General features: G+C 26.4%; 2 protein-coding genes across 2 annotated transcripts; both read left to right on the top strand.

The window, feature by feature from the left end:
* Positions 1–14,262: 14,262 nt before the first annotated feature.
* On the top strand, positions 14,263–14,679 carry GO595_006667 (histone H3.2; the record flags this gene model as incomplete). The annotated part of the gene is made up of 1 exon (XM_067920045.1): positions 14,263–14,679. One exon carries the CDS (start codon positions 14,263–14,265, stop codon positions 14,677–14,679), a length of 417 nt encoding a protein of 138 aa, XP_067773095.1.
* Positions 14,680–14,937: 258 nt separating this feature from the next.
* Positions 14,938–18,111, top strand: GO595_006666 (TKL family protein kinase; the record flags this gene model as incomplete). Its single annotated transcript, XM_067920044.1, has 2 exons — positions 14,938–17,004; positions 18,013–18,111. 2 exons carry the CDS (start codon positions 14,938–14,940, stop codon positions 18,109–18,111), a joined length of 2,166 nt encoding a protein of 721 aa, XP_067773094.1.
* Positions 18,112–19,199: the final 1,088 nt, after the last annotated feature.

Below are 19,199 nucleotides of genomic sequence, written 5' to 3'. Positions count from 1 at the left end.
CATTAATGCTATAACTATTTATTTGAATAATTTGGTGAGTATATTAATTTAAAAATTTTTCTGATTCAATAAAATATTTGGAAATTCTTTAAATTTTTTAATGCAGCACTTATTAATGCATGTAGAAATGGTTATATTGAAATAGTTAAATTACTTTTAGAAAAAAAGAATATCAATGTTAGTATTAAAGATGTTTATTCATTTTGTTTAAAGTCTATTTAGATAATTTAAAAGATTTAAATGGTTAATTTTGAATTTTCCGATTATTTCATGGAGCACTTGAGGTTGCAGCAGATAATGGTTATACAGATATAGTTAAAATTTTATTGGAAAGAAAAGATGTTCGTCTTAATCCAATTTAATTTATTATTTTCGTGTTTATTTCAAAATTTTCTTATAGATAACGAAAGATTTGGTATTTATTCAAATCATTTGATACAGCGCTTTTGCTTGCAACTGAACATGGATATATTGATACTGTTAAATTCCTTCTTCAACAAAGAAATATTAAAGTAGACGTTCATGGTATTTATTTATATTATATCATAATTATTTTAATATTTTCTCGTATCAAAATAATATTTAATAATTATTTATATTATTTTTTACACCAATAATGAGAGCAGCTGAAAAAGGATATGTAGAAATAGCTAAAATGATTTTAGAAAGAGGAAAAGTTGATATTAATGCAAAAAATATTTTTTATTAAAATTTAATATTTATTTTATTATTTTTATATTTCAAAACATTTATTGGAAATTATTGAAATCATTTCAAACACCACTAATATTAGCAACTATGAATCAACATCCTGAAATGGTTAAATTACTTCTTGAACAAAAAAATATTAATATACTCATTGCAGATATTTATTAAATGAAATTGAAATTTACTTTAATTGCTTAAAATATAAAAATTATTTTTGGATTTTATTCAAATAATTTTATTCACCAATAACATTAGCAATTTTGAAAAATAACATAGAAATTATTCGGATTCTTTTACATCACATCGGAGTTGAATATCCTGCTGATGGAAATATTTATTAATTATATTTCCTGTTTATTTCTATTTTAGAAAGAACCTATCTCTTTGCCCTTTAAAGTTTACCAAGGATTACGCTTAAAGCTCCGCCCGAATGCTCTCAACAGATTTCGTATCAAATAAAACTTTTCAGAAAATTTGAATTTATTCATTTTTGAGAAAAATTAAATAGTTTATTTTCGAGAATTTTTGTATAAACATTTATTCAAAATTTCACTTTATATTTCTTTATTATTAAATATCACTTTATATTTCTTTATTATTAAATTTCACTTTATATTTCTTTATTATTATTATTATTATTAATATATATCATTCTTTTGTTCCTATTATTTGCATTTCATGCATTGTCTTAATTTCTTTATAACCTCTTTCAGCGTCACTTAAAGTACCGAATTCGAAACCTATTCTATTATTATTATTCAGCACGAAGACCATTGTTTTATTTGTTAAAATGATCTCCTTTATGTTTGACACGTTCAACAACGTTATTCTTTCGATTTTATTATTCTCACAACCGAACAAAAACAATGACAAGTTCGTTACACATAAACATTTTCCATTAAACTCAAAGAAATCTAACAATATCTCAGTTGGTCTTTCTCTTCTTAACAATATCATGAATTCCAGAGCTCTTTTTGTTCGATCGAAAGTTTGGATCTTATGTAATGGGTAAGTCCTTGATTCTCTTGGTCTATTTTCGATTGGCTTCACTCCATTATATATCTTAAATATCGAACTTTTAATAACTGATTTAATTTGGTCGAGAATTTCTTGAATTATTGGGTTTAATACATGTGCCATTAAATAGTTATTACTAATAATTTGATTATCTTTTTGGATGAAATCAACATTAAATTGTAATGGCGCTGATATCTTTGGTATATATTTAAACCATTTAAACATAACAGGATATAAGTTCGGCCGACTTGAATTACCTTCGATGAAAACATTAATTTTAATTTTACTGATGAATAAATTCTTTAAAAATATTTGTGATGAATTATAACCTGTTAACTCATTACTTGGTATAGGCATATCGATTTTATCCATTTTTTGATATCTTGGTGTTAATATTAAGAAATAAAATGAGATAATATCAGATAAAAATGATAAATCTGCAATGACATTAATATCATTCATACGGAAATATATCGAATTGATTGATGAGAATAAAGATGAATTAGAATCAACTGAAACAAATAATTGTAAAAATGGTAAATTCGAAAATGGATTACATATAATTGGTGTTTGTATTGGCGCTTTTGAATGTAAATCATGAATACGCATTGAGTTAATATTAAAATTAATTTTTTGTAGTTCTGGATGTAATTCATAACTAAAGTTAATATCATTTAATAAGATTAAACAAAACTCAAGATAATTATAATCAATTAATGAAACTTCGATTTTCGGAATTATAAATTTAAATATTTTCGAATAATTTTTAGTCTCTTTAGAATTAATAAATTGTAATATTAATTTCATGTCATCACATATTATAATTGATTTAGTTAAATCTTTGTTTATACGATTAAATACATAAATGTTTTTCTTGTTAACTAAAAAGCCCATTTTAGAATCAACAACTTTTAAGTCGATTTCAAATTCTTGTTTTTCGATTTCGATGATTAATTTATTTGTTGAATAAGGTTTCTCGAATCCAAAAATTGAAGTAGTTTCAGGTAATATATTAATTTTAATTGTACTATTCTTAAATTGTTTTGCAATGAAATTAGTTTTAAGACAATTCGATATCATTATTTGTTGTGGGAACATTGGATTATTTAATTTAATCATCATTTCATGATTAATTTCTTCGATTATTAATTCGACAAATATTAATTGATTATTATTTAATTGTAAGACAAATGTCGAACGAATTTGTTTATTAGCATTTAAAACTATAAAATTCTTCGAATTTTTCATAAACACTTTAAATGTTAATTTCATTAATGACATAGATATTGGAATAGTTTTATCTTTCACTAATAAAACATTATCACCATATTCAGTATTAGTAATTTCATCAAAAGGTTTAATGATCAAATCATAATTAGTATTATTTAATACTTTAACTTTAGTATATAAATTAATAATTGTTGAATTAGAAAATGTACCTGCATTAGTAATTTTATATTTCAAATGTAAAAATAAAAATTTCCGATTCGCATAAGGGATAAATATATCACCAAAAGTACTTTCTAAACAACTATCAATCGGACTTGAATATATTTGTTTCTCAGCATTCTTAAGTGTGAAATATGTATCAAGTCGAGATTGTTCATTATTAAAATAAGAATCAGCACCCCAAAACGCTAATAAATGTTTTGGGATATCTGCATAATAAGAATCTTGTCGACATATTAAATCGAAGTCAGTATTATTAAATATAATTGTTGGCGGATAAAATGTTATAATTAATTGTCCATTATATTTAGTAATTGTAATAGCAATTAATACTTTCGATGAATTACATTGGAAACAATAACGTTGAGGTTTCTCATGTTCTAAACTAATGAAAATGTTTTTTCCTTCTTTTTCTATATTCGATATTTGTACATTTAATTGTACACGTGTATCTCTAGAGTTAATTAATGAAGCCATATGATCAATGCCTGGCATAATTCGATATGTTTCATTACCATATTTAATGATTAAATCAAATAATAATCGATTCTTAATAATAGTTAATGGCATTATATTAATCATAAAAATATTTGTATGACGATCATATTCGGCATTTAACAAAAGTTTTGTTAATATTTCATTGTTTTTAACAACTATTGATATATTACCTTTTTTAAGATCATTAATTGTAAATTTCGATTCAAATGATTTATTATTTGTAGTAATAATTCCAAATGTTTGTGTAAATGATGATGTTATAGGTATAGGTACTATAGTATCAGGTTTAAGTTCTATATAATTAATTTTATTATTATTAACATGATCAACTAAAAATAAATCGATACTTGATTGATTATATATCTTTATAATTGATGATAATATATAATCTCTTCGATCGATTTTATTTTGTTGATAAAACATTACTTTATTTGTAGCTATAAATGGATTCGTTGCTTCTTCAGGTCGAATCCAATTAAATAACATTGAATCAGTCGAAATTTTAGTTCCCATTTTTAATTCTAATTTTTGATCTTTTTTAAGTATAATTTTATTACTTTGATTTTTATCGACTTCTTTGATTAATAACGTTAAATTTGAACCTGTTTCATTTATTAAGTTCAAATGTTTTTGTATATTTTGTGGTGGATTAGAGATTTGTCCAATATAATCTATTAACATTTGAATTGTATTAAATGATATATTTATACGTAAAGGATCAGGAATTTTAATTGAAAATATTTTATTTTTAGTTAAATCAATTTCAAGTTGAATATTAAATGGTTCAATTATATAATCATAAAACCCATTAATTGGATTTAATACTTCTAATCCATTAATGTTTAATGTATAATTAAATTTTTTATTAATTTTCGTTTCCATTTTCATTATATAATTATTAGTCTTAAATAATATTATAGGTTTATAACCACCGAATTGTATAACATTACCATTTAATATAATTGAAATTGGTTTAATATTAATATCAATTGAATAATTATCAATAATTTCAACTGCAGCATATTCATCACTTTCAAATGATATTAAATTCTTTAATTTTGTTATATCATTATTAATGAATTGACGAATATAATATATATCAATGATAGATAATAATAAATTAAGTTGTGAAGATTCAACTATAATGAATTTTTGTTTTGATTCTAATAATGTATTATATTTAAGGTTAAAATTCTTTAATAATTGATGTTCATTTATATTTAAAAATGAACAAATGAAATTCAAATTAAACATTGAAGGTTTCGATAAATATAATAATGAAAACTTCGTTTGAATTTTATATTGTGTTTTAGTAATTGGGAATGTTATTTGACTTGATTTAATATCGATTAACATTTCTGGTTCAATTCCATCATTAACTTCAGGTTTAGGTTTAAAGTATTCATGTGTAATAAAAGGTGATTCTAATAATGTTGGAACTAATTGATTTAATTCATCATAATCAATGTTTGCATTAAATGAATTAATTACTAATTTTTTATATTTATTTTTCATAATGAATTTTATTGATTTTTCTTTTTGTAATGAATTAATTTTCGAATTAATTGAATAACTTCCAATTAATAATTTCATTTTCTCAGATGTATAATTAAATATTATATTATTTAATATAATGTTTTCGACATTTAATACTTTACCATTAAATGTTTTAGCATTAAAATTAACAATGATTTCAAGACAATATGGACTTATAACATTAGGATCATCTTTAGGTATCATTGATGAAATAACTTGACATAATATTTGTGACATCTTTCGATCATAAATCATTTTAATATCATCAAAATTACAATCGATTTTCATTCCACGTAAATATAAATCTTTTTTATCTTTAAATGGCTCAATATATTTTACTTCTTTCTCAAAGCCTTTATTCATTTTCGGTAAGTTTTCATTAATATCCCAATACATTGGAATACATAAATTATTAAAATCAAATAAATCCCAAATTTTCCCTTTAAATATTGAGATAATATGTTTATGACCATCTTCAGATTTAAATTTAAATTGATTTAAGTTAATTGGTAAATATGTTATTACTCGACTTAATAAATTACCTTTAATATTATTTATGGTTACATCATATGTAAATATTGGCATTGTAATTGGTGCTGAGAAACTATAATTTGTTGGTGTTGAATAAATTATTGATATACTATGAATTACATCCATTAAATAATCATATTGGAAATCAGTTTCTGCTTCATTAATAGTTACTAAAATATTTGATTTATATAACTCAAATTTAAAATTAGTTGCAAATAAAAATGGATGTAAGAACTTAGGATTAATAAGTTTCGTATTTAACATTTCAATTATAATTTTCGTTTCTTTTTCCATTAATATATTAAAATGAAATTCATTAAAGTCAAATATCGTTGTAATCTTTTCATCATATATTTTACCTGTTAAATCTTTAGAATGAATATTAAATTTAAATGTACTATTTGATTCTTCATTTTTATTGTTATTATTTTCGTCTTTTTGTTTGTTTTCATTAAGTGTGAAAAAGTCAAGAAGATTTCGTATCTTTTGTGGACTTATTAAAAGTTTTGTTTCAGGTAATATTATATTAATTTCATTTAAATTATTAATTCCAATTGTTAATTTACCATTTGGAGAAATTATATTTTCGGAATTACATTCCAAGTTTAAATTGTCAATTAAACATTTTCCATTAGAAATAGTTTCAAATGTTAAAAATATATTTTTTGTTATTAAATTATAAATATCTTTTTGTTTAGATAACTTTGTGTTTAATGAATATAACTTAAAATCAATATCAAAGTTTAACTTATTATTATTAATTTCTTTTGTATTATTATTTTGTATTGGTTGTGATTTAGGTAATAAATCAGTGATGTTTTTAATTGTTGTGAAAATGTTTTTATATTGTTCATGTGTCATGTTAAATATTATATCTTTAATTGAACCATTAACTAAACAATGATTTTCTTTGATTAATTTCATTGTTGCTATAAATTCCGATAATTTAAATAATGTTTCCGTTTCAATATAAAACAAAATATTCGAAATGTTATATTTATCATTAACGTTATTCTTTAAAAGAGAAATATTTTCAATAACAATTCCATATTTCTCTTTATCTTTAACAGATACGGAAATTTTATTAAGATCTAAAGAAAATGTTAAAACTTTTTCATTATTATTATCATTAACATTCACATTTTGTTGTTTTTCTATAATTTCTTTAGATGTTTCATTTTGAATTTGATTATTATTATTATTATTATAATTAAAGAATTTTATCATTGATTTAACCCAATCGATATCTAAATCGACAGAAATTTCTTGAATTTTACTATTAAAATCAAATTTATTATCAATAAATGAAACATTAAATTTAGTTTCTGTTTCAAGATTAAATATATTACTTTTAATGTCATTATTAGATTTAGTACATAAAATACTTTTCATTAATAATTCCATATTAGTTAAACCATTATTCATATTATTATAAATGATATTAAATCCATTTAATTCGAAATCTGTTTGATACTTTAATTCTTCTTCGATTAAATGGAATGAAAATTGTTCGAAATCGGCGTTAATTTCGATATTTGTTTTAATATCATTTTCATTTATATTATTAACATTTTTAGTTTCATTTATTACTTTTTCGGTATTGTTAACATTATTTTCGGATTGTGAATTAAGTTTTGGTATTTCAGTGGATATAAAATGAAGTAACTTTTGGAACTTTTGGAATTGAACATTACTTAAATTTAAGTCAACTTTAGACATTTTCAAGAAGAATTTTTGGTTTGGAATTTCATTACATTTAACAAATGAATTTTCAAATTTAATCGACGTGTTAATAGGTATAATTAAAGGTATATTATTTAATGATATTTGGAATTGTTTCATATCGAAATCAAAAATATCATAATAAGTTTCATAATTATCAATATTACGTGGAATTTTTTCTGGTGTTTTAATTGTAACTGAGTTAAATGATATACAAATTGTTTCTTCCCAAGGTATAAATATCTCTGTTTTCCTTTGTTTAATAGATATTTTAATATAAGGATAATATTGAAGTCTTTTTTCTATTGCATATCTTGTTAATACATTAGTTGTATTAACATTTGTTAGTGTTGTTGTTTCTATTTGTTGTTGTTGTTTCTGATTCGTTTCACGTTTAATTGGTTGTATGAAATAATTAATGATCTCAATGATTAATGGAATGTTTAAATATATTTGTGATGTAGAGTTATCGAGGTTTATATTTAATACATTTTTGTTTGTGATTTCAGATAATATATTTGCTGTAATTGCATTAGTTTTATCATCGCCTTTGAAATTAATTAAACTTTTCTCTTTAGAATTCGCAATAAATGACTTTAATGAGAATTTCGATTCGATTTTACTTTGAAGTCCATAAATGGAAAAGTCGACATCATTAATACCAATTTTTAAATCGATTATATCCAAGAAATTAAATGAGAAATGGTCAAAATTAATATGAACATTAAATGAAACTGATCTTGGTGTAAATTGTTGTTGTTGTTGAATTGGATTTTGTTTTTCTTTTTCTTTTTCATTATTATTATTATTCGTATTACTTTTAGGTATTAAATCAATTAATTCAAATAATGTTAAATAATCTTTTTGATATATATTAAATATCATATTTTTCACATTAATATCAAATGAGTTCATAATGATTGTGCTTTTCTGTATGAAACTATGTTTAATTCCCATTTGTAACTCAACGACTTTATCACATAAGTTATGATTTCCAACTTTAATTTGGAATCCTTTAATGGAAAATAAGAATTTATCATAATAAGTTTCTTCATTATGAATATCTCTTTCGATTTGATAATCAATTGATTTAATATCGAATTCACCGAAATTAATTATTAAGTTTTTTTTTGTAGGGAATATAATCATTGGTGTATCCATATGAGCTCTTAAATCGATTTTCTTATGATTCGAAATTAAGTTTTGTATTTCTAATATTGTCGAATCTCTTTTTACTTTCTCTTCTAATGTTAATACACTTCCAATATCACGAATCATTTCCATTCCTTTCGTAAAGAATTCTTGTACACGATTAAAGAAATTAAAGTCAACATTTAATATTGGCGAACCAATATTTAAATTGAGTTGAAGAATTTGCGTTTGTTTATTAGAGTTCATAACAAATGACATACATTCATTACTTAATGATTGTTTTTCGAAATAAAAAACTTTATTCGAATTTAATGAGTTAATTAAACTTAAATCTTTAATCGATGAGTGAATGATAATATTTGTTTTACCATTTTCGAAATCACCAATGATATCATTTAATGATATTTGTGTTAATTGGTTATCTTTATCATATTGTATTATTGCATTCATTTTGTTGATCTTAAACTTCATTAATAAGTTACCATCATCTGTTTCTAAATTAAAATCTTCAAAAGTTTCTGTTTCTTTCGATTTTTGCTTTTCAATAAGTTCTTTCTTCTTTAAAAATGTATAATAATTGATAAGCATTGATGTCAACTCAACGCCATATTTATCTTGTAAATCCATTTTTTCGGTTTCATTTCCATTATTTAATATGTTTAAGACATATTCTTTCTCAGTATTTCGTTTCTTTAAAAACTCTATTGCAGTTCCAACTATAAATTCCTTTTTAATTCGTTTCTTTCGTGCGGTTCGATATGAATAATGCCACCAGCCACGTAAATCTCGTCGTCGTTGAAAATTAGGACGCCCACAATTCTCAAAAAACATAATACGTGAAAATTTGTTATATCGGGATTGAATCTCTTGAATGCCTTTCCATTGGGCTGAACTGAAAAAGAGATTTATAGCTTTGATTTGCATATCAAAGATTTTGTCAGCGGTTGAATGGTTTACAGGAATTTCCATAATGCCATCGAAATTAAGATCTTGAAGAATGAATTGATGATCATTTTTCATGCTTTCTTCCATCGTTAAAACAAATTTGCTTTGATCGGTGGTATCAATGGGTTTACATGAAGTATCTAAATATATGGAAAATCCTGACAAAACAACTTTTTTGTATAAAACATCTGGTGGGTTGGTGAGAGTAACAGGATTACCATCTTTGTCAACAGTAAAAAGATCAATTTTGGGAATAAATATTCCAAATGATGTTAAATCTTTTTCAGCTAACTCAATTCGAAGATGAACATTTGTCACCCTTGCTTGGAGATTAGTGGCTATCTTAAGTGTAGTGCCTGCAAGGCCAGAACCATTTGTTTCTTCATCTAATCCAATTTTTGTCAATAAATCATATTGCTGAAGAAGGCCTTCGATATCTGTTTGAATAAGTGTATTCCCAACAATCTTACCTTTCATGTAAATTCCATCAACAAAAAAAATTGATGGCTCTGAACCAAGATTTCTCCAAGGAAATGAAATTTCGATTGACTTTACCACACCTTTAACAACTTCAACAGGGATTCTGTTTGATATGAGAGCTTCGGATTTTATTGAAATATCTGCTAAATAAGCTTTTCCACTTAATATACTTGTGCGTAATTGCTTCCTACTTACAGAATATATATATTTGTGGAGGAATCTGGATATTACCATAGAAAGAACTTTGTCAATAATCGCACTCATCTTTGATGATTTTTTGACTAAATTTTCTATGCTGACCGTTAAGTGGAATGTAAAATTTTACAATTGATATTTTCCTACAACTCATGGATATTAATAAACGTGTAGAGCAAACCATATGCCACGTAATTTTAGATGAATTCATTCATTTATTTTTAAGATATTTCTATTTTTTGAGTTCGAATAAATGTTTCACAAAAAGTGATAAATCGAATTCCAAAGAGTTGACTCATTGAAGTGAAATACTTTTTCAAGACAAATTGCAACATACGCAACATAATATAGAGAATACCAGTAACATTTTCGTGTAAGAAAAAGGCAGAGGCAGCGCTTGTGTGCAAGATGTTGTTGAATAAGACAAACTTTCAATTGATTCAAAAAAATTCGAGAGTATTTAATTTTCAAACGCACGGAACTTTTGAATGAGGCCTCATTCTGAACTCTTTTTGATTGAATGCAATGAAGTGTCAAGTAATATCTATTCGAGCATAGCAACACGTATTTCTTAAGATAGTAACCAAGAGAAAGATATTATTATTAATAGTTTTCTATATTATTTAAATATAAAAAAACATATGTTGGCAATTATCATGAATAAAATGATTTTATGAGAATTCATATATTAAGATTGGCAAACTTTACATGAAACATTATTTTTTTGATGGAACTCTCGAATGAATAAGAGTAGAATCAATTGTCTTCAATCTCAACGAAAAAAATTTCGAAACTTCAGTTCAAGCAACAATTAATTTATTTGTTGATAAGCTACCATATACATTTAACTCTCTTGTTTCCAGTATTATATATTCAGATTTTGTTTCTCAAACTCATAATGCTAATACATATATTAAATATTTATTTATATTAAAAGCAAAAGAAGAAGAAAAATAAAAAACAAAAGTGAAACTGAAGCGAATCTTGTTCAAATATTTCGTAAATATTTACTCGGGATAAAAAAGCAAGAATCATATTATCTTCTTGAAAAGATGATCGAAAAAGAAATAATTGAACCATCTTCAGTAAAGAACATGAACACATTATATTTTTCTAAATTTAAAACAAAAGAAACAAAAATTAAATTAATAAACAAATGTCCAGCACTTAATGAATTATCAAAAGATGGCTGGAAGCTTCATATGCAATATGTAAAAGAAGGAGTTAATCCATTAGAAATTGCAAAAGTACTTCGAAATGATGATTTAGAAAAGCTTCAAGAAATATCATCACATAATGAGTTTGAATTTAATCAAAAAATTAAACCATCACTTTTTGAAAGATGTTCATTTATTAATACTAAAAATGTTTCATTAATTGATTATTGCGCATTTTTTGGTTCGATTAAATGCTTTAAATATTTGTTATTAAATAATTCGAATATAAAAAATAAATCCAAATATGTAATTGCAGGTGGAAACTTAGAAATTTTTCATTTATTTGAACAAAATAATTCATCATTTGAAAACGCATATGAAACAGCGATCGATTTTCATCGAAATGATATTTTTCGTTATCTTTATGAAAATAAAATTGGAAAAATTTCGAATGAAAGAAAAAATTCATCTTTAATGTTTTCTATCCAAAATTTATCTTCATTACTTTCTTTCACGAAATTCGATTCCAATATCGAAAGTCAAAATAATTGTAAATTAAGTGAAGAAAATTTAATTTATCTTGGAAGAAAATGTATATAATTCAATAATTATGAGATCTTCTAGTTTTTAGAAAAAGAAGGAATGAAAATAAATAATGAAATCATAGAAAATATAGCGTCAAAAGGAAATACATTTATAATAAAAGGTGTAATAGAAAGTCAACAAATTCCAAAAACAATTTTACCATATTCAGTTGAATCAGGAAATATAGAAATTGTAAACTTACTTTTAGATAAAGGAATTGATGTTAATGCAAAAACTATTCATTTGAATAATTTGTAATATGTTTTAATAATTTGGAATATGTTTTAATAATTTGGAATATGTTTTAATAATTTGGAATATGTTTTAATAATTTGAAACAGCACTTCATATAGCAGTTAGAAATAATAATATAGAAATAGTAAAATTACTTTTAGATAAAGAAGGAATTGATGTTAATGCAAAATATATTCATTTGAATAATTTTATATATGTTTTAATAATTTTATATATGTTTTAATAATTTGAAATATGTTTTAATTATTTGAAATAGCACTTCATATAGCAGTTAAAAACAATTATGAAGAAATTATAAAATTACTTTTAGATAAAGAAGGAATTGATGTTAATGCAAAAACTATTCATTTGAATAATTTATAATATGTTTTAATAATTTTATATATGTTTCAATAATTTGAAACAGCACTTCACATTGAAATTGCTCAACAGTTAGGCTTCAGAGAAATAAAGCAATTACTTAGGGAAAAAGGTGCAAACAACAATGGGTTATATCTGATTTAACATTTACATTTTAAAAATTAAATGATAGCACTATAGTGCTATATTAAACATAAATTTTTTTAATGATCTTAATAAAATTTTCCGAGTGATACCAAATCATTATCTTCACCAAAAATTGAAAAAAAAATATCGAAACAAGAGTTGATATAAACATTGGTCATTTTTCCTAACCATAAGATTTCATTTAATATAATATATATATTTATGTTTTTTATAATCTATACAAAATAGAATAAAAATCAGAAACGAAAACTTTATTTAGACTTGTTTCCATGCATCTTCTCAATGAAGTTATCTTGAAGCATCCAACTCCTTGTAAATCCAAATGATTGTTCAGGAGTTTTAGTATCAAAGTATTTTGTTGCAGGGAAAAATCAGTAATTTTCAAAGCTTTGCTCACAGCAGTGAATGGAAGACCACGGAATGAAGTAATTGATATTGCAAGTGATCTAACATTCGATGGAATTCGTGCAAGTTCAATCCTAATAACTTCAGCATCTTTATCAGTTGAACTACTACCAACTTGATTATCACCACAATGATGAGGGGCACCATTGAACGCATTTGATTTCCTAAACAAAACTGAATCAACCATTTTTAAGTCTTTGTCAAATGCAACAACTGTGTATCAAGATCATTCTTTGTAAGCTAATATTAATTGTTCTTGGGACTTTTCTGACTTTTTCATGGTGGAACTTCTGTTTCAGGAACAGCGTGTGATTCATTTTTCTTATGATCAATAAGGGTGCATTCTTGTTGGTTATCACATGCACATTCATAAGTATATTCCTTACAATAGAAAACAACATCATGTCCATCATGACAGTACTGTGCACAGTTCTCACATATTTTCTTGTTGCATGTTTTGCATTCAAATGAATATATTTTGCATTAACGTTGGTCCTGCATTTATGGCCATGGGCATGCCATTGCCTCCTGTTCCCATTCCAAATCCGATGAATCGAAGTGATGTAAACAATAAAATAATTAGGATAATCATTTAGTGGCCTAATATGGAAAACATGAATAGTTATACACAATTAAATTGATGATGTCACTAAAATTGAATGCACCATGGTTTTCATGAATTTTGTCCTGTTCAAATTGAGAAAAATTCACAGAAACAGTCACCATCCTCAACGAAATTATTTCCTTTCAAAATGACAATTTGTGTTTACAAACGATAATCAATTTCCCAAGAACCCTTCCACACACACAAGCACCTATTCACAGCATAAAGAACGAACAATCGCAATAAGTTCTTCCTTATAATTATTTTTCTGATTTAGATTCTAATAAACTCCCATTTTCATAATAGATTTCTTTTATTTTTACGAAAATAGTTCCGTTTTGAATTTGTTACTTTTCCTTATCTTGGGTCTAATTTAGGGTTCATGAATTAAGACACCGATTGAAAGATAAGGTCGAAATTTGGGAGTGATCGCCTTGAATTGTCACATAAAAAGTGCCGTTTAAAAATTTATTCTCAAAGATACGAATTGAGAACAAAACGTACTCCATAATTTAAATGGCTCGTACAAAACAAACAGCACGTAAATCTACCGGTGGTAAGACTCCACGCAAGTCACTCGGTGCTAAGGCAGCTCGTAAGTCAACACCAGTTGTTGATTCACAAGGTGCTAAGAAACAACATCGTTTCAGACCAGGTACTGTTGCTCTTCGTGAAATCCGTAAATATCAAAAGAGCACAGATCTTTTAATCCGTAAGCTTCCATTCCAACGTCTTGTTCGTGAAATTGCATCTGGATTCCGTGGTGATCTTCGTTTCCAATCATCAGCAATTGCAGCTCTTCAAGAAGCATCCGAAGCTTACCTTGTTGGTCTCTTTGAAGATACAAACCTTTGTGCTATACATGCAAATCGTGTTACAATTATGGAACGTGATGTTCAACTTGCACAAAGAATTCGTGGTGAACGTAACTAAAAGAATAACCAATTAATCTTTATTTAATGAGATTTTAAACAAAGGTGATTTTTGAGGCTTTTTGACGCCTAAAAATTTTGTTTCTTGTTTTTGATTGAAAAAGGTTTGTGTACAAAATTTTGAGAGAGTTATTTTTGGCAAGGCCGTTCAAAACTGATTAAATTCAGATCCCATAGGTGTATCGTTCTGTTCAACATGAAATTTCTGAATAGTTTTCAAAAAAAAACTTTTTCTTCAAGTAAACTATTCAAGTTCATTATGAGCAATGCCTTTCTATCGCACACAGCACCAGTGATTGAACGGATTGAACAGCTGCAAAAACTTGAAATGTCGACATCAATTCATTGTTCTAAAGCCAACTCTCTTATTCGGACTTTTAATTTACTTCCACCATTTTTGTCAATATCACCACCAAATTTCAAAGTTAACCATAAATTCATTGACGCCATGAACTCTATTGTTAGTTCAATTGACCATTTAATTCAACTTTGCATTCAATGTAATCGTGAATCATGTTTTCAATTTATCTTAATGACTTCTTTACACGAAGTTTTTGATCAATTTTTAGAGATACGACAAAAAGTTATTGCTGATCTTAGGTCAATAGGTTTTGATTCTGCCGCAGATTTATTTAAATTATCACCAGACGAATTATTATCACAAGATCAAGTTGACCTAAAGTTAATTGGTATTTTTATGATGCAAATGCGTTCCAGGAACGATGTTGTACGAAGACCAGATATCAAAGAAAAAATCAATGATCGTTTAAAATCAATTCAAAGAAAAGGCGTCAAAATAGAAACTGATGAGACAGACCTAGGTGGTATCCTTACAGTTCCTTCTCTTCCTCCCAATTTAAATCTTGTCTTAGAACATGAACAACTAGTATTTGGAGATTCCATTGGAAGTGGTCGAAGTGGTCGCGTTTTTAAAGGCAAAATTAGTGGCAGTTCACAAGTCGTTGCTATCAAAGTTCTTCATTGCAGACAACTCTCGCCAAGCGAACTTGAAATGTTTTGCAGAGAGATTTTCACCCTATCGACTTTGAACCACCCCTCGATATTGAAACTTTTAGGGTACACCAATCAACCGCCGTTTTGTTTGGTGACTGAACTCCTTTCAAACGGTTCACTTTTCCAATTCCTTAAATCTCATCCAGACGAATTAACACCTACAGATAGAACAGCTATCGCGATTGACGTTGCAAGAGGCATGAGTTACATGCATCAAAGAAATATTATTCATCGGGATTTGAAAAGTTTAAATATTTTACTTGATGATAATAAAAGAGCTAGAATATGTGACTTCGGACTTGTTAGACTTAAGTCATATGCTCCAATGACAGGATTAATTGGTACAACTCAATGGATGGCACCAGAAATTTTAATGTGCTCAACTTCTTATGATGTTGCAGCTGATGTTTATTCTTTTGGAATTGTTCTCTGGGAACTTCTTACTGGTGAAATTCCTTATAAAGATGTAACAACAGGAAATTTACCATATCTTGTTGTTCAAGAAGGTCTTCGTCCAACAATTCCTAGTGGAACACCCAAAGATCTAGAGAATCTTATTACATCATGTTGGTCGCAAGATCCCAAGAAAAGGCCACCATTTTCATTAATTGTCAAACTTTTTAACAATCCCAAATATCACTTTCCAGGCACTAATGCAGATGCTCTTTGGGCTCGTATTGGTGGTAAAAAACGAAAAACACCTTCAGCAAGTGATCCATTAAAATTCTTTGATAATCAAAAACGTCTCAATCAATATGAAAAGAACAATCTATGGATTCCTGTTAGCCAAGTTGATCATGTATTAATGAAATTTACAGAAGCTATTCGCACATCTAATTACCTATCAATCGACCGTTATCTAACCGATGTCAGAGCTCTTGGCAAAAGCGGTTTGTTAACGTCCACCGACTTTATACCGAAAGTTATTGAATTAATTCGAAGTACCACCGATAATCAATGCCAACTAAAAATCCTCAAAATGTTATCAGAGTTATTAATTAACAAAGTATTATTTGAACAATTTATTAATTCCGATGGCTTACATCTCTTATATGATTTAATGCGTCGTGGTAACAAAGATATTGCAGAAGCATCATTAATAATATGTGCAGATCATATCCAATCGGAAATTATCTCAGTCGATTTAATCAAGGCATTGTTGGTCTTTAATGGAGCTACAAGTGAAGGCACACGATTACTTGCATTAACATCATTGTTCAAAGTTATTGACTTGAAATTTGATTTCTTATGCTCAATGCCAACATTTATATATCATTTGTTATTGTTTTCTGTTAAGCCATTATCAATTAAAGTATTTGAGAAACTATTAACTATAGTATCGCGATTCCTCGATCATATTAAGTCATTTCCAGAAGACGTATTGTCACAACTTATATGGCTACAAACTAATGTGCCACAAGAACTTAAATCATTAGCAATTGAATGCTTAACTAAGTCATTAAAGTTCCATAACGCACGTGAACAATTCCCTTCTTATTTCTGGGAGAAAGTTGTTACCTCTATATCTGATTTTAATATGTATTTACCTATATATCAATCATTCGTGAATTATTTGCCGCAGAAATATCATGAATTATTGATTAGTTTACGCGTGTTTGCCAAAGAAGATATAAACGCACTCAATTTGCTCGTTGAATTCTCTAAAAATTTGAGATGTGCTAAATTCATCTCGACTCAGTTGCCAATTCAAAATTTGCATTCGCCGGCACTTTTGTTTCAATTGTATTCAAACATCTCAAAAATTGAAGGAGTCAGCTTAATTATCGGCCAAGAAACCGAATTTTATATCGTGTGTAAACTTGTCATTTCTTCAAAGTTCAATTCACAAGCTTGTCAATTAATTCGCAGGGTAGAACTTAGCCCTGTTTTACTTGTCGATACGGGTTTGTTGGCTCAAATTGTGGGATTATTCAATATTTCAAACGACACCGATGAAATTTTCAATTTAATGTCGGTTATGTATACAATTTCATTGAATCGATATTTTCAATTGTTTTCGTTCGTTGTGCCGAAAATGATTTCACTACTTTACGATAGCAAAGAATCAATTGATGCGGTGCCGAGTTTGAAGGAAGGAGCTTTCTTGTGTTTGGTAAACTTCTCAGCAAATGCGGATGAAATAGATAAGTTTAAGTTAATGAAAGAGACAGCAAAGTTCGTATGCAATTCGAAAGAATCAATTCAAACAATTTGCGTAAATTTTGCGAAAAAATATTTGAAGAAATTGACTGATGAAGAAATGAAAGTAGTTGCAAAGATATTTGTGGAAGAATATAATGACAAAAAGAGTTCGCATAAGGTAATCGAATTCGCAAATTGCGTTTACTCGGCGACAAAGGATAAGCCAAATATGGATATGCAAGTGCTGATGACTCTGCACAAGATGTTAAAGAAGTGATTTTCGTTGTTTTGTTATTATAGAATAAAGATTTTGTGTTTTAATTTTTTTATTGACTAAATGTTTTATGAAGAAAAGGGAAAACATTTGCAGAAGAATGAAAAGTGAAAATTTTTTAAATAAAAAAATTATTCATAAATTGTGCTTTAAAGCAAACAAATTTAACCATTTCGTTATTTAATACCTTTGTTTTGTGCAAACAAAGAAATTTTATTGTAATAAATAACTAATATTTATATTCCATATGAAGATAGCTTGTCATTAAGGGTAGTGCTGCAATAATTTCGAATAATCAGCTTGGTGGTTAAATGCCGATTGTTTTCACAAATTCAAATATCTCACTAAAAATCGAATATAGTTCATCAGAAACATCTTTAAATATGATTATTTTTGATGTTCTTTCTAATTATAAAAAAATATTATTATTCATAAACCTTTTATTTCTAAAGGAAATTCGAGTGATTATTCCAATTTTTTATCTAATGAAACACATCAATACCATTATAATTGCTTTATTTGCACCACATTAATTTTGATTTGGGTTCTCATTCTCAATATAATTAATCAATTGCACAAAAATAGAACATTCGAATGTTCGAAAAGTGGTCTTATATCTGGTCGGCCTCAAGGGCACCGACACTTTTTGTTTACCCAAAATTTAGAGGACTGCCCCAATAACTGCCGTCGATACGATAGGAGCTAACTCCAAGTTTTGTAAATCACTGAAAACACATCGCAAAATTTTAAATTATATTGCAATAAAGATGTTTCTTTTCTTGTTCACTTTGTCACTTAGTGATACTATAAATATTGGTGATCAAAAATTTGGTTCATTACTAATTCATTCAAATGATCAAATACTTACAAATTTCGAAGATGGACATGAATTATTTTTAATGTTTTCTGAAAATATGCAAAAACATATCAAGTTTACTATTGCAAAGAATGATTCACGTACTTATACACCAAATATGATTGACAATGCTTATGCTTTTTCATTTATAGAAAATACATCAATAGAATTCATAAATTACAATAATTCTGTCTACCTCCAATACTGGGTTATTCCTTCTACCATCTGTCCCACC

This window comes from Histomonas meleagridis (assembly GCF_020186115.1).
Source record: "Histomonas meleagridis strain 2922-C6/04-10x chromosome Unknown contig_46, whole genome shotgun sequence".
NCBI lineage: Eukaryota > Parabasalia > Tritrichomonadida > Dientamoebidae > Histomonas > Histomonas meleagridis.
The sequence above is the reverse complement of the archived record's forward strand: the minus strand, read 5'-3'. Positions and strand labels throughout refer to the sequence as shown.